At 62.9% G+C, this 18680-nt stretch overlaps 7 protein-coding genes across 7 annotated transcripts; 4 read left to right on the top strand and 3 right to left on the bottom strand.

Annotated features, from left to right (window-relative positions):
* Positions 1-87: 87 nt before the first annotated feature.
* On the top strand, positions 88-2668 carry RHTO_07371 (RNA exonuclease 1; the record flags this gene model as incomplete). Its single annotated transcript, XM_016421029.1, has 11 exons — positions 88-321; positions 379-444; positions 502-567; positions 625-907; positions 980-1206; positions 1268-1383; positions 1463-1601; positions 1662-1875; positions 1935-2095; positions 2157-2238; positions 2301-2668. The coding sequence occupies 11 exons, from the start codon at positions 88-90 to the stop codon at positions 2666-2668; spliced, it is 1956 nt and encodes a 651-aa protein (XP_016274756.1).
* A 215-nt stretch (positions 2669-2883) lies between these two features.
* RHTO_07370 (alpha/beta hydrolase fold-1 domain protein) lies at positions 2884-4765 on the bottom strand (the record flags this gene model as incomplete). Its single annotated transcript, XM_016421028.1, has 7 exons — positions 2884-3250; positions 3310-3664; positions 3721-3814; positions 3869-3928; positions 3985-4041; positions 4103-4170; positions 4234-4765. The coding sequence occupies 7 exons, from the start codon at positions 4763-4765 to the stop codon at positions 2884-2886; spliced, it is 1533 nt and encodes a 510-aa protein (XP_016274755.1).
* Positions 4766-5769: 1004 nt separating this feature from the next.
* On the top strand, positions 5770-9585 carry RHTO_07369 (nucleolar protein 4; the record flags this gene model as incomplete). The annotated part of the gene is made up of 8 exons (XM_016421027.1): positions 5770-5996; positions 6074-6951; positions 7013-7188; positions 7248-7891; positions 7950-8106; positions 8162-9098; positions 9162-9250; positions 9301-9585. 8 exons carry the CDS (start codon positions 5770-5772, stop codon positions 9583-9585), a joined length of 3393 nt encoding a protein of 1130 aa, XP_016274754.1.
* A 369-nt stretch (positions 9586-9954) lies between these two features.
* RHTO_07368 (PalI-related protein) lies at positions 9955-10765 on the top strand (the record flags this gene model as incomplete). Its single annotated transcript, XM_016421026.1, has 4 exons — positions 9955-10062; positions 10114-10181; positions 10242-10598; positions 10666-10765. 4 exons carry the CDS (start codon positions 9955-9957, stop codon positions 10763-10765), a joined length of 633 nt encoding a protein of 210 aa, XP_016274753.1.
* A 214-nt stretch (positions 10766-10979) lies between these two features.
* On the bottom strand, positions 10980-11809 carry RHTO_07367 (uncharacterized protein; the record flags this gene model as incomplete). Its single annotated transcript, XM_016421025.1, has 3 exons — positions 10980-11231; positions 11292-11559; positions 11616-11809. The coding sequence occupies 3 exons, from the start codon at positions 11807-11809 to the stop codon at positions 10980-10982; spliced, it is 714 nt and encodes a 237-aa protein (XP_016274752.1).
* A 105-nt stretch (positions 11810-11914) lies between these two features.
* RHTO_07366 (uncharacterized protein) lies at positions 11915-14864 on the top strand (the record flags this gene model as incomplete). The annotated part of the gene is made up of 3 exons (XM_016421024.1): positions 11915-12324; positions 12390-14718; positions 14775-14864. The coding sequence occupies 3 exons, from the start codon at positions 11915-11917 to the stop codon at positions 14862-14864; spliced, it is 2829 nt and encodes a 942-aa protein (XP_016274751.1).
* A 116-nt stretch (positions 14865-14980) lies between these two features.
* RHTO_07365 (uncharacterized protein) lies at positions 14981-18135 on the bottom strand (the record flags this gene model as incomplete). The annotated part of the gene is made up of 4 exons (XM_016421023.1): positions 14981-15021; positions 15076-15687; positions 15744-17316; positions 17377-18135. The coding sequence occupies 4 exons, from the start codon at positions 18133-18135 to the stop codon at positions 14981-14983; spliced, it is 2985 nt and encodes a 994-aa protein (XP_016274750.1).
* Positions 18136-18680: the final 545 nt, after the last annotated feature.

Raw genomic sequence — 18680 nt, 5'->3', positions numbered from 1 at the left:
AAGCTCGAGGAGGAGAGGGTCTCGCGGTGACCATCCGCTGCGAGGCTGCCGTGCGCCCTGGCTGGTGCGCTGAAGCTGCTGTTGACCATGGCCGAGCACCAGGTCAAGCTCGCGTCGACCGTCCTCAAGCATCCCGCCGTCGTCGCCTCCTCCTCATCTCACCCACCCTCTCTCAAGCGGAAACTCGCAGATGGCACCCACTCGGGCTCGGACGGCGAAAGCGAGGCGGCTCAGGGCGTTGCAGGGGAGGGCTCAAAGGTACTGTCGAAGCTGGAGAAGGGGAAAGCCAAGAAGCGACGGAAGGAGGAGCAGCGAGCAATGGCGCGTGAACTCGCAGATCGTGGCCTTCTATGCATGCTGACGAGTGTTGTGACGCAGGAGAACCCGCCGAGCTTTGCTTTCGACACTCGGGGCTTCAAGGGCGGACGGATGGTCAAGGTCACGGTGAGGACTGCCCTTCTTCGCCCCTTGGCATGCCCACACTGACAGACTCGCGAACAGGACGTTCGAGACCTCGTCCTGCACCTGATGGCGAACGACAAGGCGCAGTCCTGGCTCCTCGTCAAGGCGAGTCCGATCATCCACTTTCAGGTTCTCCACCTGCTGACTTGCTATTCCTCACAGAACAAGTCCAACTTGCGACGAGTAGTCTGCGTCATGGCGCCCGGCATCCTCACCACCGACCTTGGCATTCCCCAGCCTCCGCTCTCGACGAACTTGCCCTTCCCTCTCGCACCCTCAGCCGACCTCGCCTCGAAACTGCCCGTCTTCCAGAACCTCTTCTCGCATGCGTGCCCGACCAAGGCACCTGGCGAGAAGAACCGCATGCATAGCCCGTACCAGCATTTCACGACTTGCCCGATGACGGGCGCAGAGAAGGACCGGCGGCAGAAGGCGCGGAAAGAGCGTGAGTCGTCGTCACAGAGCAGATCCCTGTCTCTCTGCCATGGCTGACCTTTCGCCTCGTCTACGTTTCCAGGCGGACAGCAGCAGAAGACGTCCGACCCCTCAATCTACCTCCTCTCGCCTTACGACATGGCCGAGCAGGCCTACCCGACTCCCTCTCCTCTTCCTTCGCCCTTGCCGACCGAACCGAACCCCTCCTTCAGCTTTGAAGACTGGCAGAAGGCAGATGGGTGGGTTGAGGCGCCTTACCAGCCGGAAAGGGAGGGGCCGAAGCGGGTGCTCGGCATGGATTGCGAGATGGTGCGCCTCACACCCATCCCAAACTCACGAGTTGACGCGCTGACCTGCTTATGTTTCACAGTGCTTGACGGACGACGGCTCGGAGCTCACGCGCCTCTCGGTTGTCGACATGGACGGCAAGTCGGTTTACGACAAGCTCGTTAAGCCGGACAAGCCCATTCGCGACTACTTGACTCGGTCAGTTGCCTTGTCTGCGCTCTACCAGAGCGCTCAATAGAATCACGCTAACGTTCCCCCTTCGCCTCTTCCTCTACAGCTTCTCCGGCATGACGGCCGAGAAACTCGAGGGCGTGACGACCCGCCTCGTCGACGTGCAGCGGGACTTGACACAGCTTATGGATTACAACACGATTCTCGTTGGGCATTCGCTCGAGTGCGATCTCAAGGTGCTCAAGGTACGCTCTGCTTCGCCGTCTCATTCATTCATTCCGTTTCTAATCCTCCTTGCGCTCCAGCTCATCCACTCAAAAGTCATCGACACCTCGGTTCTCTACCAACATCCCCGCGGACCGCCCTTCAAGGCGTCCCTCAAATGGCTCGCGCAGAAGTGGCTCAAGAAGGAGATCCAGGTGCAGGGGAACGGCGCGGATGGTCAGCCTGTCCTTGGACACGACTCGCAGGAGGATGCGCGAACGGCGATCGAGCTGCTGAAGCTGAAGATGGAAAAGGGTGTGTACAGCTTTTCGCGCTCGCTTGAAGGTTTCCGCTCACCTTTTCCGTCGGCGCAGGTCCCGGTTTCGGCGAGATGACGCTCGACCAGGAGACGATCTTTGAGCGGATCGGGCGTGGGCAGGACGCGAAGACATCGGCGGTCGTCGACCACGGAACGCCCAATCAGTGGATCGGTGCGAAGGCGACGACTGCCGTCGCGTGCAAGAACGACGACGAGGTGCGCTCCTTGTCCCTTTCTCGCCCCTCTCCGCCCTAGGCTAACTGCTCTTGCGACGCAGGTCCTGCAAGGACTCCTCGACTCGGTCGAGCAGCACGACTTGACGATCGGCCGCTTCATGGATCTCTCCCACACTCTCGGCTGTGCGGCTGCTCTGTCACACCTCTGGTTGCGTGCGGTACTGACGTCGCTCGCGAATATACAGGGACTCAGCCGTGGACCCAGCGCGGCCAGAACGCAGGCGAAGGCGACGCTTCCAACGGCGACAGCACGTCCCGCACCTCTGCCTCCCCTACCGACATCGACACCGCATACGCCGCACTCAACAAGCGCCTGCAAGCGCTGCACGCTGCCCTCCCTCCGCTCACCGCCCTCATCGTCTTCACCGGCAACTCGAACCCGCTCGAAATGATGCGCCTCGCCGCCAAGAAGGCCAAGTTCGACCGGCTGTGGAAGACGATCAAGCAGAGCGAGATCAAAGACGAGGATAGGTGGATGGAGCACGATGATCGCCAGTTGCTTGAGGAGGTCGAGAAGGCGCGATGGGGGTTGAGCTTTTTCTGCGTCAAGTAGTCGTCGTCGAGCGGTTTGCTCTGTAAGATGGCCTCTTCACGATACGCCATAGCTTGTTTTCAAAGAGAGGCAGCTTGCCGAGTGCAGCGAGAAGCTCGCGGTTGACCGCACAAGCGTCCCTGAGGTCTCGAGTCATAGGGGTGAAGACGAGGTACGAATGCAACAAATCTACTGAGGACTGCAGGAGGGATAGGTACAGATGGGGCCGCTAGAGCTCAGCTCAAGCTCACGGCAGTCAAGCCGTCGGCGACGTCGTCGACCGCGTCCTGCGCGGACGACTTTGCCTTCTCCTCCTCATCGGGCAGCACCTCGAACGCATCAACGAAGCCCGAGTCCTTCCGTCCCAACCACCCACTGTCGTCTTCACTGCTGCTGTCCGAATCGCTCTCGTCCGCCTCGACCGGCAGAGGCGGCAACACCTTGACTTCGGCGATAGACATCGGTCGGATGTACGGATTCGAGCCGGGGACCTTTTCGGCGGATTGGACGGAGGCGACTTGGACGACGACTTCGGAGGCGACGGAGAAGCGAGTTTGGGAGTTGCGGGGTGAGTCGGCGTAGGCGTCGTGGCGGCGAGACCAGCTGAGCGGATAGACAGACGTAAGCGAACGAGCGGGATGACAAACGAAGAACGAACGCACCGCCATTTCGGTCTCGGGATCCGCTCCGCCTTCTCAAGCTCCCACGGCTCGACACCTTCCGCTCCTTCAAGCAACGGCTTCGTCGCCCACTCCCGCTCATACCGTCTCATCCGCTCCAGGTCGACTCCTACTTCCACCTTCTCCGCGTCCGAGAGAGACGAGTACGACTCGGGGTTTCGAGGGTTCCGAAGGCGAGCTTTGGAAGAATTGAAGAGCTTCGAGACGGTTTCGAGGGCGGAGGAGAAGGCGGGAGGAGTGTAGGTGGGCAGGGAGGTAGGGAGGTGGCGCCGGAGGAAGGTGGAGAGGTGGTAGGTTACTGGCTCATGAGCGGTGATAAAACACATGTGCGGAGAGTCTGCGGAATGACAGCGTCAGTGAGAAGCGATACGCTCGCACGCGAGGCAGACTCACCAGGGATGACATGCGCCTCAACAGACTTGGCGCCAGTCAGCATCCGTCGCCAGTCGCCGACCACGCTCGCGTCGTTGTACTTGTCCTTCTCGCCCTGCGAGCGGCGTCGTCAGTATAGCTCCACCTGTTCGAAGGGGATTGGACTCACATGGAGGATCAGGACGGGTTGACGGATCCCAGCGAGCGCTTCGGGCGTGAGGTTGACGCTCTGCGCGATGGGAAGGTCAGCCTCGACTCGCAGGCGAGGAGCTCGCAGAAACGCACAAGGTACGAGATGCGGCAGAGCTCGTAGCTTCGCATCGCCATGCGAGGGTTTTGCCGCTGCGATGGATGAGGATGGTCAGCATCGCGCCGGCCTCTGTGAAGGGAGGATGTGACGAACCCGCAGGAGGAGGTTGATGAACGCGTCGAACTCGTCGGTCGTCAAATGGTCGCCCCACAAGGAGTAAGCTGAACCGTCGCAAGCCGGTCAGCGCGAAGTCGTGCAGGAGGGAAACCGTCTCGCCGACTCACACAATTCGGCGAGCGTCTCGTGCAGATCCTCGGCCTCTTCCGGGTTGAACATGGCCGAGTCGAGCGTCTTGAACCCTGCTGTCGAAGTCTTCGCCTCTCTCCCCGAGATGCCGACCAGCGCTAGGGCGGTGACGAGATCGGGAAAGAGGACAGTAAAGGCGACTCCGATACGTCCGCAGATCGAGCCTGGCGCGTAAAGCTGACTCGGAGGGAGCTGGAGCGCCTCGAAGGCGAATGCGAGGTCGGCGGCTGAGACGAATGGGTCGTGCGAGGGTTTCGACTCGGAAACGGTCCGGCCGTGCGAGCGGGGCGAGAAGGCGATGATGTTGTGTGTTGCATGGAGGGGAGAGGTCGGGCACAGCTGGGGTATGTCGCTGGCTTGAGGCACGCAGAAGGGGACGAGGGAGACGAGAGTCGGTTTGGACGGGTCGAGGAGGGAGGGAGTGGGCGAGGTAGACGGCGCGGCCGCTGATGCGTCAGTGAGGATCTCGTAGTGCATGCGCACTCCGCCGGGCAAGCTGAGGAACGGCATGGCGGCGGTTGACGGTTGCGACCGCAGTCGGTGATGCGAAAGGAGAGGGTCGCCGGACACACGCTCAGGAGTCGGGTTCAGACACAGCGCGAGCGCTCCAGGCGTAAGCGGTGAAGCACGAGCGGGACCAGCCAGCAGGTGTGCGTGAAAGGAGGGGCCAAGGGCAGCGGAAGAGGAGGAGGGGAGGAAAGAGCGAGGACTCGTCGCCTGCCTGCTCGGCAGACGGGCCCTGTGAGCGTTCGTGGAATCTTGCGAGCCTGGTCGACGAGCATGGGAGATCAGGGGCAGGCCGACGTCCTTCATCACGCAGAGACGAAGCTCCAAATGCGAGCGAGACGGGGTCGACGCCCTCAAGCGCTGCTGGGAGTGCTGGCGGCAGGCGGCGAGACAGAGGGATCGACGGAGATACAGAGCCTTGCGTCCTCGGCCTGAGCGAGCGGACCGGGGCCGCGACGTCGCGGAACTTGCCAGCGTCGCCGTCGCAGCGATTGACCTGCCTGAACCGGCGCGAGGAGGAGGAGCGGAGGAGGCTGGCCGTCTCCCTCGGCGGCTGGCCTGGCTGCGTGCAGTACGATTACTGCTCGATGGGATCGGCAGGGCGACAGGCGTGCGCCCAACGCGTGCAGCGGTGTAGAGAGACAGTCCATCAGCACTCGGTCTCAAGGGCTTCGACCCGGCACGCCTGAAGCTTGTGTAGCGCCGTTTAGAGCACGGCCGGTGTCCCCGTGTCGGAGTCTGACGTCCTTGACGGTCCTCGCTCGGCATCCTTGGAAGTGCGAGGTGGACGAGAGGAAGAGGGGGTCGAGGAGGAGAAGGTGTCCCGCACAACCTCGCAGGTGCTGTCCAGAGTAGTGGACAATTCTATCCATGCTGTCAGACTTCACTTTCGGCTTGTCTCACCCTACCACGCTGCGTTGCTGTCGTCGAGCTTGGGACTTCACCTTGAACGAGGCGGTGCGAGTGTCCCTCCCTTCCAGCTCACTCTGCCGTGCTGTTTCCTGCTGATGCCGGCACCCAAACGCTACTTTGACAACGACAGCTCGGCGGGCCCTTCGCCAGCCAAGCGCTCGCGCGGAGACGGGCCTTCGCAGCGAGGAGGACGCGGGCGAGGTCGAGGAGGAGGCGGACGCGGCGGCGGCAGGGGCGGGCACGGCGGGCAGCGTGGTCCACCGCGTGAGAAGAAGGAGCCGTTCAAGCCCAAGGACGGATTCATCTCGGCGGGTCTCAAGGCGTAGTGCGTCCTCCCCCATCCTCATCGAGCTCGAGGGAGAGGAAGGCGAATTGACACTCGCATCGACCGTCGTGCAGCACGGACGCAGCGGCAGAGGCAAAGGAAAAGTCCGACGATGCCGCAGGCGCCGATGCCGCATCGCACCAGACGACCCTCTACCTCACCCACCTCCCTCCGTCGCTCACTTCTCCTCAACTCACCCTCATCTTCTCCTCCTACGCTCCTCTCCGCGCCGCCTTTGTCGTCTCTTCCAACTCTTCGTCCGACTCGGCACCGGTACCCGACTTTGGCGGCTCCTCAGCGAACGCCATCTCGCTCAAAGCGGGCCGCGACCGCACGGGCAAGTCGACTTCTCGCGGGTTCGGCTACGTTCGTTTCGTACTCCGCTCTGATGCGGAATCGTGTCTCGCTGAATGGGGCACGAAGGAGGGCATCCCGCGGAGTCTTGTGAACGAGCTCGCAGGGCAGGAGGGACTGGCTGGCGTCGAGTGGGACAAGATCTGCGGGCCGGGTGGGATCAAGGTGCAGTGGGCTAAGAAGAAGCTCAAGGAGGGAGAGAAGCCCGAGGGCGCGGACAAGAACTGGAAGGTCAAGGGAAAGGCGCCTGCGCCCGCTCCTCAGCCCAAGGAGGAGGACGAGGTCGCACAGGAGGAGACCAAAACCAAGTGGCGACCGGGCGTCTGGGACCACAACGCCTCGCGTACCGTTGTCGTGCTCGGCTTGCCTATGCCTGGCGAGGCCGGCTCAACCGAGGAGGCGGAGGAGGGAGACGAGCAGGACGGCGACGAGGAGAAGATGGACGTCGATGCGCAGGCCGAGTCGTCGACTGCTCCTTCGGCGGCGAAGAAGGGGAAGCAGATCGACTGGAAGAAGGCGCTCAAGCAGCGAGCCAAGAAGATTGGAGATGTCGAGGACATCCTCTTCCCCGTCGAGATGGCTTCAGGCGAGCAGGCTGGTGCGTCGCAATTCCCTTTCAAGCCTCCTTCACTCGTACTGACGTGCGGAGCTTCCGGCAGCCCTCGTCATCATGTACACACCCCGCCACGCGCACGACCTCATGAGCAAGCTGAACAACCACGTCTTCCGCGGCGTGCTCGTCTCGGCAGCGGTCAAGAGCTCGTGGGACCTGTGTCAGCGTCTCGGGCGGTCAAAGGGCGGAGGACGGTTGCTTGTTCGCAACTTGGGCTTTGACGTGCGTTTGCTGCGTCTCCTTCCCGAAGTTCGCTTAGGGCTGACTCGCCGCCTGCGCAGATTACCACCGCCGACCTCCGCGCCGCCTTCGCCCGCTTCGGCCCGATCCACTCCATCACCCTCCCCATCAACCCCTCAACCTCCAAACCCCGCGGCTTCGCCTTCGTCTACTTCGTCACGCGCTCTCACGCCGAAGCCGCGATGAAAGCCGTGAACGGTGCGCGTATCTATGCGGGTATGGCGGCGGAACGGATTGCGAGTGAGGGAGGGAAGGAGGGGAAGAAGAAGGAGGTTCGGGAGAAGAAGAAGAAGGAGAAGGAGAGCAGTGGAGGAGGAGGAGGGGAGAAGGGACGTGTTGTCGCGGTGGATTGGGCGCTCAGTAAGGAGGAGTGGCAGAAGGCGCAGGAGGCGGAGGCCGGCGGCGAGGCGGCTGAGGGCTCGGCTTCCGAAGGTGAGGACGAGGACGAGTCGGAGGGCAGCGATGAGGAGGACGAAGACGAGGACGAGGACAGCGACATGTCGCCTGTTCCGGAGGACCTCGAGCAGGACTCGGACATGTCGCCCCAGCCGGTCGGCGCAGGCGACCGCGACGAGGAGGGCGAGGAGGAGGAGGACGAGAAGGATTCACAGGAGGACCAGCAGAACGCCACGCTCTTCGTCCGCAACATGTCGTTCGAGGCGACCGAAGCCGAGCTGTACGACCTGTGCGTGCGGATTTTACCTTCTTCCTGCAGTACAATGCTGACAGTCCTCTTCGCGCAGCTTCAAACAGGTCGGCCCGGTCCGCTACGCTCGTATCGTCTTTGACCCGGTCACGAAGCGCTCGCGCGGCACGGCTTTCGTTTGCTTCTGGAACAAGGAGCACGCGCAGGCTGTTCTCGCCGAGTCCGAGGCACTGAACAAGGGTGTCTTTGGCGAAGTGCGTTCGTTCGTTCTCTTTCGCTCGCGCAGAGACTGACTCGTCTCTCGCGCAGACCTCGACGAAGAAGACGACGCTCCTGATGGCCGACCCCGGCTCATCCTCCGCCTCGCGCCTCACCCTCCACGGCCGTGTCCTCGCCGCCGTCCCCGCCGTCTCGAAGGGCCAGGCCGACAAGCTCCGCGAAGACCGCGACAAGAAGGGCGGCGCAAAGACGGACCGTCGCAACCTGTACCTCATGCGCGAGGGCGTCATCTTCCCTACCTGGGCTATCGCCAAGACGCTCTCTGCAGCGGACATGGACGCGCGCCAGTCCTCCTTCGACGCGCGCAAGGGTCTCCTCCGCTCGAACCCGTCGCTCTACATCTCCCGCACGCGTCTCTCGATCCGCCAGATCCCCCTCTACGTCTCGGACGGGATGCTCAAGCGACTTGCGAACCATGCGATTCGCGAATTTGAGCGAGACGTCAAGGCCGGGTTGCAGAAACCCTTGACGGAGGAGGAATTGGTCACGTTCGTGGCGGACGCGAGTGGCGCGAAGGAACCGACTTGGAACAAGGTCGAGCGGAAGAAGGGAATTCCGCTCGGCAAGGTCCGCCAGTCGAAGATCCTGCGGCAGAACGACCGCGTCGATGCCTTGACGGGACTTGGCCGGTCGAAGGGCTACGGATTCCTCGAGCTCGGCACGCACGCGGACGCGCTGCGTGTCCTGCGCTGGGCGAACGCGAACAAGGAGGTGAACCGGCTGTTCAGGGTGTGGTGGCGCGAAGAGCTGGACAAGATGGTCGACTCGGTCGAGAAGGGCGAGGGCAAGCTCGGGAAGGGGTTGAAGGCGGGCGAGAAGGAGGACCGGTTGAAGCGGTTGCAGGAGAAGAGGAAGGAGCTCGAGGAGGAGGAGAACCTCGCGAAGGAGAAGGACGCCAAGCGCGAGGCGCAGGGCAAGTCACTCACGGGCGAGGCGGGTCGCAGCTCCAAATGCCTCATCATCGAGTGTGCGTGCAGCTTCGCTCTCTCACGATGTCCCGGACTCTACTGACCCTGCCGTGCGCACGCAGTCTCGATCGAGAACGCCGTGACGACCAAGCGGCGCGCTGAGAAGGCTGAGCGGGCGAGGGAGAAGGCGCGACGAGCCAAGGCGCGTTCCGTTCGTCCTCTTCATCCTTTCGAGCTCCACTGACGCTTCTTGACGAGCAGGAGCGCGGCGGCGAGATGAGCGAGGACGAGGAGGATGAGGAGGCGGATGGCGACGAGGAGGCCTCGAACGCCTCGCCAAAGAAGAAGGACGGCAAGCGTGCGAAGGGCAAGAAGGGCGGCAAGAAGCGCAAGGCGGACGACGGCGATGAGGCTGCGTCTGCGTCGCCGAGCAAGAAGCGCGCAAAGGCGGACGCGGGCGGAGACGAGGACAAGCCTGCGAAGGAGGGAGCGCGGATTGGCAGCCTGATTGGGCGCAAGCGCAAGATGAAGAAGGGCAGGAAGTAGACGACGCTGCATCTGTTGTTTGCTCCCTGAGACCCTCGCTGGCACCTCGTGTGCGCGTCATTCAGCCGTCCGGACAAGCCGGCGAGAAGAGCGGTCCTTGGCTCCTCTCATTTCCTCTCTCTCTTTCTCCTTCTACATTGCTTGTTGGACTTGGCGCGCAGCTGGTCGTCGTGTACGCACACCCCTGTCCTCGCCCAGCTCGCAGCAACACCCCTTGCACCGCCTCACTCGACTTGCCCTTGGGTCCGCCGACATCGCTTGCACTCCGCCACAACGCCATCGCAGGACTCGCTGACACGCACACGCGACTCACAGCGTCCAATCAACTCATTCTAGCACATCGAAACCACCCAATTCTGCCCCCCGACCATGCTCGGATTCCACCACTTTGGGACGTTCCTCCTCTTCGCAGCGACCATCCTCCTGCTTGTATCCACCATCACCTCGCCCGTCGTAGACAGGATGGCCATCGCAAAGGTGTGCACGATCCCTCGTCTCACCGCGACGCCGCTGACTTTGTTCCCGCAGGCCTCGCTGCGCGGGAACAGTGCCACGGTCAACTTTGGCGCTCTCGGGTACTGCATAAGGGTCGCTGGGTGCGTGCGGCTCCCTCGACATGTGGGAGGCGGCTCTGACCGCCTTGCAACGCCGGACAGCGCCTCGGACGCCTGCACAAAGGCCCAAGTCGGATACCAGTTCCCGCAGGCGCTCTTCAACCTCGCCGAATCGACAGGCGTCCTCTCCAACACCGCAGAGAACGCCATCGAAGCGACGACCAAGGCATTGGTCCTCCACCCTATCGCATGCGGCGTCTCCTTCCTTGCGTTCCTCATCGCAGCACTCAGCGACCGCCTTGGCTTCATTTGCGCCGCCCTTATCGCCTTCGTTGCCATGCTGTGCGCGGCAGTCGCAATGATACTCGACATCGTCCTGTTCTACGTCCTCAAGGCGTACCTCAGGAAAAACAATATTGGCCAGCTCGTCTCGGTCTCGTACAGTGTCGGTACCTGGACGTGCGTTCCCTCTCTCATCGCTCCCTCGCACTATGGCGCTGATACTGCTTGAGTTCTGTGTGAACAGCACGGTTGCCGCCTTCTGCTGCCTCTTCATCGGCATGTTCTTCACCCTCTGCGCCTGCATCACCGACCGTCGCCGTCGCCGCCGTGGCGAGAAGTACTAGTCGTACAATTAGACCAGCCCTTTCCCCTCTTCCCTGCACAGACACTATCCGTTCCCCTAGCTTGATACCTACCCAGCAGCTCCTCTGTGTCGCGATTCTCTTCGTTATACGTCACCCGCGGCTCCCCTGACGACCTAGCACATCCGCAATACAATAACGTAACGATCTATTGCTCCTGCACTTCTACGCGCAGCCTAGCGACTCCGCGCGCGCTCTATTGCTGCGGTGGCGGACCATGCACGTCCCGCACTCTCTTCTCAAACTTTTCCACCATCAACCCGCTCACTTTGTCCCATACAGATTGGATCGCGGCGGCGTGTAAAGGGGAGGTGAACGCGTAGGCGAGGTAGAGGTCGACTTTTGTCTGAGGAGCCGAAGAGGGCGTCGAGGGAGAGGGAGAGGGCGAGGGGGAGAAGGACCAGATTGTCGAGAGGTGGCGGAACATGGTGGCGTCTTTGGCGGTGGCCTGCGCGAGCGAAGGTGAGCGAGAAAGCCGAGAGACGAAAAGGAAGGAAAGGAAACGCACCTTGACCCACTTGTCCTTCTCCATCTCGACAAGGCTGACATACCCCTCGTCAAACCCCATCGCACCTATCCGCAACTCTCCATCCATCTTCCACCGCTCTCCCTGCGTTCCTCTCAGCCAACCCTTGTCCGCAACAGGCTGGGGTAGTCTCCGTCCGTCCGGTCCGAGGCGGGCGGCGGTGAGGACGCGGGAGGAGGTCGTGAAAGGTAGGAAGGACTGGTACGAGTCTACGTCGGCGATGACGGAGAACAGCTGCGATGGCGAGTAGCTGTTTCGCGAGAAGGTCAACTCGAGAATCGTTGTCGAGCGAAACGAGGGACGCACGGCATAACCTTCTCCTCCCTGTACACCCACACGCCGTTCTCCTTCTGCAGTGTCCCTTTTCGCTCAGGTGAGGAGGTCGAGGGCGATGAGGAGGAGCCGAATGGCGAGGGGAAGTTGAAGAACGGGCGGGCGAGTCTGAGACTCGGTCGGCGTGGCAGAGCAGTCACTGCGCGCTTCGTAGCAGCTGTAGCCATCCTCCCAGTCAGAGCAAAGTGGCACGTCGAAGCGAGAGTCGCTCGTTGACCTCAGACGAACACCTCGACCGGCTCGACTCGGCTTGCTGGAAGGCTCGGACAGTCATGGACGACCTGCTCGACCTCGACTTTGCATCGGCGGGCAAGTCGCAGCCCCAGCAGCCCGCGAACCAGAACCCGCAGGCGCGATATGGCGGCGGACGGAGCGCGTTTGACTACCTCGCCGCATCTGGACAGTCGAGCGCGCCACCTGCACGAACTCCGACGCCTCAGCAAGCTCGGGCGCCTACACCGCAGGCGCAGGCGGGCGGAGGGGACGCGTTCGCAGGCCTCTTCGGCACGTCTTCCAACTCGACTGGTGCGGGAACGAACGGGTTGAGCATGGCGGAGCGCCTGCACAAGGAGAGCGCGGCGAAGATTGGAGGGTACGGCGGAGCGAACGGGCTTGCTGCTGGGATCAACTCGTTCGGGAGGTCGAGTCCCGTCAGTGCAGGAGCAGGCGCCTCGAGGTCAGGGTGCGTTCGCGGGGCTTCATTACATTTGACCAGGTATCGCTAACGCCCTGCTACATCGCGCATAGGTCGCCTGCTCTCCAGCCATCGATGCGGGTGGCCTCGCCCTCCTCCTCTCTCAACCCCACTTCCCGAACAGCTTCGCCAGCCGCTCAACCAGCTGCGAAGTCGCCCGACCCGTGGGACTTTGACCTTCTGTCGACAGCAGTGCCGGCGAAACCCGTTTCCCCAGCTCCCACCGTTTCACCTGCTCCGACTGTTCATGCTTCCGTTCCTTCCGCACCGGCAGACGACCCATTCGACCTTAGGTTCGACTCGCTGCCGGCAGCTTCTAGCTCGAAAAAGACCCCTGGACCCGCTGCGAGCGCCGCAACAGACGATTTTGACCTCCTCGACGCCTTCGCCGCACCACCCGCCTCTCTCCCTCTCCGTTCATCCCCTTCGCCCGCTCCCTCCCCAGCACCTACACCCCAACCTACGTCTTCATCACGACCTTCGTCCGATTCGCCTCCTCCCCATGTCCTCGGCCAGCTCGTCGAGATGGGCTTCTCACCCTCGTCTGCCTCGGCCGCTCTTTCCGCAACGCGCGGTCCCGCAGGCGACTGGGACATCGATGCGGCCGTTGACGCGCTAGCGGAGGAGCAGAAAGCGAAGGAGGCGAGAAGAAGGAAGCAGAAGGAGCTGGATGAGTGGGGGGATGAGGATAATGTAAGGGTTGGACGGAGGAGGAGCTGGGAATTTGAGGACGAGGATGAGCGGGGAGAGGCGGAGGCTCGGCAGCGGCGAGCACAGCAGGCTGAGCAGGAGCAGCGGCCACGGCAGCGAGCGAAGAAGCCGGGTGAAGCGCAGGCGAACGGTCGCGAGGCAGGCTCGTCTCGCGCACAGCAAGACGCGGCTGCCGCTGCTCGTGAGCAGGCCAAGGTCCTCCAGGAACAGGCGACCGAGATGCTTGCGCAGGCGCAGAAGATTGGCTTCAGCATGTTCAAGAGCGCCAATGCGTATTGGGGCGAGGGGAAGAAGGTGCTGCAGAAGAAGATCGAGGAGCAGCGGAGCGCGATGAAGGCTGCGCCGGGTGCGGAGCGAGCGGACGGACGGCCGAAGTGGTGGAGAGAGGGGATGGACGAGGAAGGAGCGGAGGCCAGCGCGGATGGGCCAGGAGCGGGACGTGCGCGGGAAAAGGCGGCGACGTTCAAGGACAGCGACGACGACGAGGAGCGACCAGAGTCGGTGCTCTCTCAAGGACCACGACAGGCCCAGCAACAGGCACCGCCTCGACGACCTGAACCAGCCGCGCCCGCGTCAAGCGAGTACCGCTCGCCCTTCCGACGGGCAAAGCCTGCCGCCACTCCGCCACCTCCAGGCGAAGCCGACCTCCTCTTCGGCCATGCACCCGCAACTTCTTCACCTGCTCCCGCCGTCGCCCGCTCGACACCTTCTCCCCGTCCTCGCTCGACGCCTTCGCCTGCTCCGCGCCGACGTGCCGTCACCCGCCCTCACGTCGCCATTTCGCCCTCCGCTCTCACTTCCGCCTCGAAGCACAAGACCACTGGAAACGACCACTTCAAGCTCGGCCGGTTCGGCGACGCGACAGCCGCGTACTCGCTCGCGCTCGACTCGCTGCCCGAAGGCTGGCTCGGTCGCGTTCCTCTCCTCAACAACCGCGCACAAGCGCGTCTACGCAGTGGCGAGGAGAAGGCTGCGGCTGCCGATTGCACCGAAGCGTTCGGGATCCTCGTCGCAGTCACGAGCGGCGAAATCGACCTCTCCTCCCTCGACTCCGAAGCCGCTTCTCTTCCAGCCGAAGTCACGCAGCTGTACGCTGGCGGAGCAGCAGTCGACCTGAAAGACCAGCTCGGCAAGGCGCTCGGGCGACGAGCGAAGGCACTCGAGGCGGACGAGAAGTGGAAGAAGGCGCGCGAGGACTGGGAGACGATCCTCAAGCTCGGCGACGAGTCCGTCACTCGGGGCGCAGGAGGCGTCAAGATGGTCAGCGACGGCGTTGCGCGGTGCAGGAAGATGATCGAGGGTCCCTCTGCTCCTTCGAGTGCGCCGCCTACTTCCCGCTCTTCCCCTGCTCCCGCCGCGGCCCGACCAAAACCTCGGTCGCCCGCTCCGCCTGTCGAAGGCTCCGGCGAAGCTGTCAAGGCGCTGCAGGCTCAGCAAGCTGCCGCCGCTGCCGAGGACGACATGCGCCTCGAGCTGAAGGACCAGGTCGACGCGAGGATCGCGGCGTGGAAGGGCGGCAAAGAGACGAACCTGCGAGCGCTCATCGCGAGTCTCGATTCGGTGCTTTGGCCAGAGCTAGGGTGGAAGACGGTCGGGATGCACGAACTTATCAGCGACAACCAGCTCAAGGTGCGATACGTTCGGGCCATCTCGAAGGTCCACCCGGACAAGGTGCGTTCTCTTCCCTCTACATCCCCGGCCTTAGCGCTTACGCTTTCTTCGCGCAGCTCAACGCCAGCAACACGACTCTCGAGCAGCGCATGATCGCTGCGCTTGTCTTTGCCTCCCTCAATGACGCCTGGAACGGCATGAAGTAGACTCTCCCGCTTTCCGCAGCATTTTGCATGGCTGTACTCATTCCTTGGTCCCTTACTCAGGAGAGTAAGCGAGTTGATTGGCAGGTAGATGTACGACAACACGGGAGGACACTACTTCAAGTCGGGTCGATACTGAAAGGAGTGATTAGGAGAGCGCCTGCAGAGACGAACGTCAGCTGTGGATCACTCTAAAAGGGGAGCGTCCGCGCACCTTCGGGAAGCGGCCCACCAGTCGGGCGTCTCACAGGCCCGCGCCCATCGTCGCTGTGCAAAACCCGTGGTCCCCTTCTCCGCCTCAGTCGCGCCTTCATCCGGTCGAGCAAGCCGTACTCGTCGTGCTCATCAGTAGCGCTCTCTGCCGAAAAGTCGTTCGTGACCGTCTCGCCGTTTAACCTGCGGAACAGGTCGACCGCGCGCGCGAGGACCGCTCCCGCGCTGTTGCCGTTCGACGAGACGTGCGAGGAGCGCAGTGCTTGGCGTGACTGCGTATGCGCACGTGAGAGGATAGTAGCGAGGGCGGAAAGCGGGAGAGGGAGGTAGGGTCGCATGTCGAGCGTGAGCCGGATCGACGGATTGACTGGTTCGAGAGAGGCGGGAGCGACTGGCGTGACGGAGGCGGTGTCGTGCGAGTTAGGGGAATCTTGCGAGGGAGGCTGAAGGGTGATGCGAACGCGGACTCGAGGCGGACGGACCGAGACTGCGGAGGAGGGGTTCGAGGCGGGAGAACGGAAGAAGTCGACTGCAATCGCGACGCGCAGTCCACGGCCGGACTTTTCGCCCTGTAAATCTGCAGGCGCAGCTTCCAGGCGAGAGTTGCCGTGCCCTGTGTTGTCGCGAATGTCAGCTGCGAAGCAGACGACGAGGAATACGCGCACGCACACATGAGGTAGACGAGCAAACCCTGCCAAGTCCTCGCCTCCACCGCAAACGACCGGTACAGCTGCCTGCCGTCCTCTTCCATGCCGAGCGACAGCTGCGCGCCGCGAGGGAAATCGCCTTCATGTTCCAAGCTGGAATACCGCCCGCTCTTGCTCTGCGCCTCGTTGACAAAGCCCCATCGCACGTCGCGGAGGATGTGCTCGTCGGCGAATGCGGCGGGAGAGGTCGCATCTTCGACGAAGCCACCGAACGACGGATCTGAGCGGAAGGAGGCTGCGGGTGATGCGGGCGCGGAGGCTGGCGTTGGACCAATCGTAGGCGGCGTGAGCAGCGGTTGTGCGAGGGGAGGTGTCGTTGGGGCAGACGCGGGAGGAACAGGCGGAGAAGGTATAGGCAGCGATGTGACGGTGGTCGGCGTGACCTGCTGCCCCTCGAGCGCCTCGTTTGTCGAAGTCAGCGGCGGAAGAAGAGACAAGTCCTCGCCGCGATCGTGGTCGGCGTGGGGTCCTGCGACCGCAAGATGCAGTTCCGGCGGCCCGTTGGCTCGGATCGTCGCCCGTCGCGCGAGGACGGCCGCAAAGAGGTCCTTCATCTGGCCCTCCTGCGACGACGCAGCAGACGGCGCCTCCGAAACAGCGACGCTGCTGTACCCGCTCTCGACATCCTCCCCGTCGCTCGCTTCGAAGCGGTCGTCGAACGGGTCGTCGCCTCCCTCAGCTGCACCAGCTTCGTCCGCATGTCGCGCGCTCCCGCTCAAGTCGCTGAACGAGCCGGCGGTCGCTGCGAGCGAGTCGTAGCCGTTTGAGCTGGCCGAGTCGTGTCGCAAGGCGGGCGGATGCGGTGAGTAGGTAGAGTATGCGGACGAGGAAATTTCGATCGGGGGGATAGGCAGTGGACCGCGCGCAGCTGGCGGTATCGAAACAGTATCGACATAGCTGTTCGGCGGCCCGGGCGGTGCAACCGGCAGTGGTCGACCAGGTCCGAGGATGACATCCGTAGGAAGGTCGAACTCGGGAGCGTATGCGGGATACTCGTAGGCGGGCGGAAGGTCATCGGGTTCCGAGTCGATCGCGACGAGGTCGAGAGGCGCGGATGGGTGTGCAGGGTGAGCGTCGGACGAAGTCGAGGGCAGACTGTACCGCTCGAAAGCCTGCGCGCTCGTCTCGGTTCGACCACTGCCGTACGCCGCTCGACGACCCGTTTCCTCCAAGCTCAGCTGCATCGCCAGCTCGAGCGCCTCCCTTTCCCGCCTTGATACCTCGTCTTCAACCTCCGCAGTCGAAGCCCTTCCTTTTCCCTTGTCCGTCCGACTCGCCTGAATCGCGCGCTGGACCTCCTTCTCTTCCTCGAGACGCCGTCGCCGCTCCTCCCTCCCTCGCTCCTCCTCTTCGATCCTACTTCGCTCGAGCGCTTCACGCAAGAGACGCTCTTCTTCCTCCGCTTGCAGGCGGTCGAGTTCGGCTTGTTCGTGCGCTGACGAGTCGAGTGTCGAGAGGAGCTGGTTGGTCTGCGACTGCAAGGCTGCGAGACGGGCTTGCTCGGACTCGAGAGACTCGCGACGAATGCGATTGAGCTGCGGAGTCAGTGTTGGTGAGCGCACTGAGCGAAGACCCAAGATCAGCGAGCGACTGACCTGTTCTGCCTCGAACTCTTCAGGGGTCCGGGGCGACGAGATCGGTAAATGCGGCAGAGATGCGGTCGACGGGTAAGCTGGATAGGCAGGGGTATGAGGCGAGATAGGCGAGGCCGGGAGAGAAGTAGGCTGGTGCGGAGATACAGGCGGATAGGTAGAGGAATACGGGAGGCGGTCGGGATAGTAGGAGGAAGGCGAGTAGCTGGCGTAATGCGCGGACGGTATTGCTGGTGGCTGAGGACGCGGCGGAATCGGAGGATAAGGCGACGCCGAAGGCGGAGAAGGCGCGGTGCCCGGCACGGACGTCCGCTTTCTGAACAGCTTCTTCGTACCTCCTTCACCCCTCGGCAAGCTGGACGAGCCGGACGCCGCCCTCGATGAGTCGGCGAAACTGCCTGGCCCGCTGTTCGCTCGGGCGCTCCCGCCTCCCCCTAGCTGCTGCGCCCTGATCGTCCGTTCCCGGTTCAGTGCAACCGCTTCTTGTAGCGGGATCAAGCCATTCGACTGGCGAAATGTAGTGGAAGACACTGCGGGAAAGCCGGCGGAGGGTCCGACTTGGGCGTAAGGATGCGTCCCCTCCGAGTTGTGGTGGAGGAAAGGTGGCGCTGGGCTCGGAGGTGCAGTTGGCTGAGGTACGTAGGTCGCTGAACGGGAGAGAGGGGGAGGATAGGGCGAAGGAGGAGGTTCCCTCAGGAGACCGTGTGCGACCGAGTGCCGGTGCTGGAGCGTTCGAGGCGGCAGTTGCGTTGGCGTATGCATCCCTGGGCCGTCCAAGCGACTCTCTGACCTCCGGCAGACCTTCCCGTGCCGTTGTCACGATGCTAATCCGAGTTCGAACCGGGAGAGGAGGCGATGCAAGAACAGCGAGTGGAACGATGGGCTCGGTGTGGACGCTGTCGAGTATGCTGCAGGAGGAAGCTAGATTCACACAAGCTGAGCGGGACTCTTTTCAAGCGGTACGAAGCTGAGCAGCCGTGTTGGCAGAGGGAGAGCCGCTCGATGAACAGCTCGCTCGCTCACACTCTGCTCGACTCGGCTCTATTGGCTTGGAGCTGGCTTAGATCGATTGCTACAGCTTGTCTCGGTCGTACTCTAGCCTCGCCTCAACTCACAGCGTGTTGTTGCGACCCGGTGCGTTGCTTTCCTCATCTTTGGCCGATGAGGTCGACGTGCGGAAGGAAGGCAGCATGAGCCTGTGCGACGGTCTCGAGGGCTTTGAAAGTATCCAAAACGAAGACGGCCGCGCTGACCAACGCCGTTCGTCCCGTCTGACGACAGTCGAGTCCGACTTCTCTCCTCACCCT

The sequence above is a fragment of the Rhodotorula toruloides genome (assembly GCF_000320785.1).
Source record: "Rhodotorula toruloides NP11 unplaced genomic scaffold Scaffold6, whole genome shotgun sequence".
Classification (NCBI taxonomy): domain Eukaryota; kingdom Fungi; phylum Basidiomycota; class Microbotryomycetes; order Sporidiobolales; family Sporidiobolaceae; genus Rhodotorula; species Rhodotorula toruloides.
The sequence above is the reverse complement of the archived record's forward strand: the minus strand, read 5'-3'. Positions and strand labels throughout refer to the sequence as shown.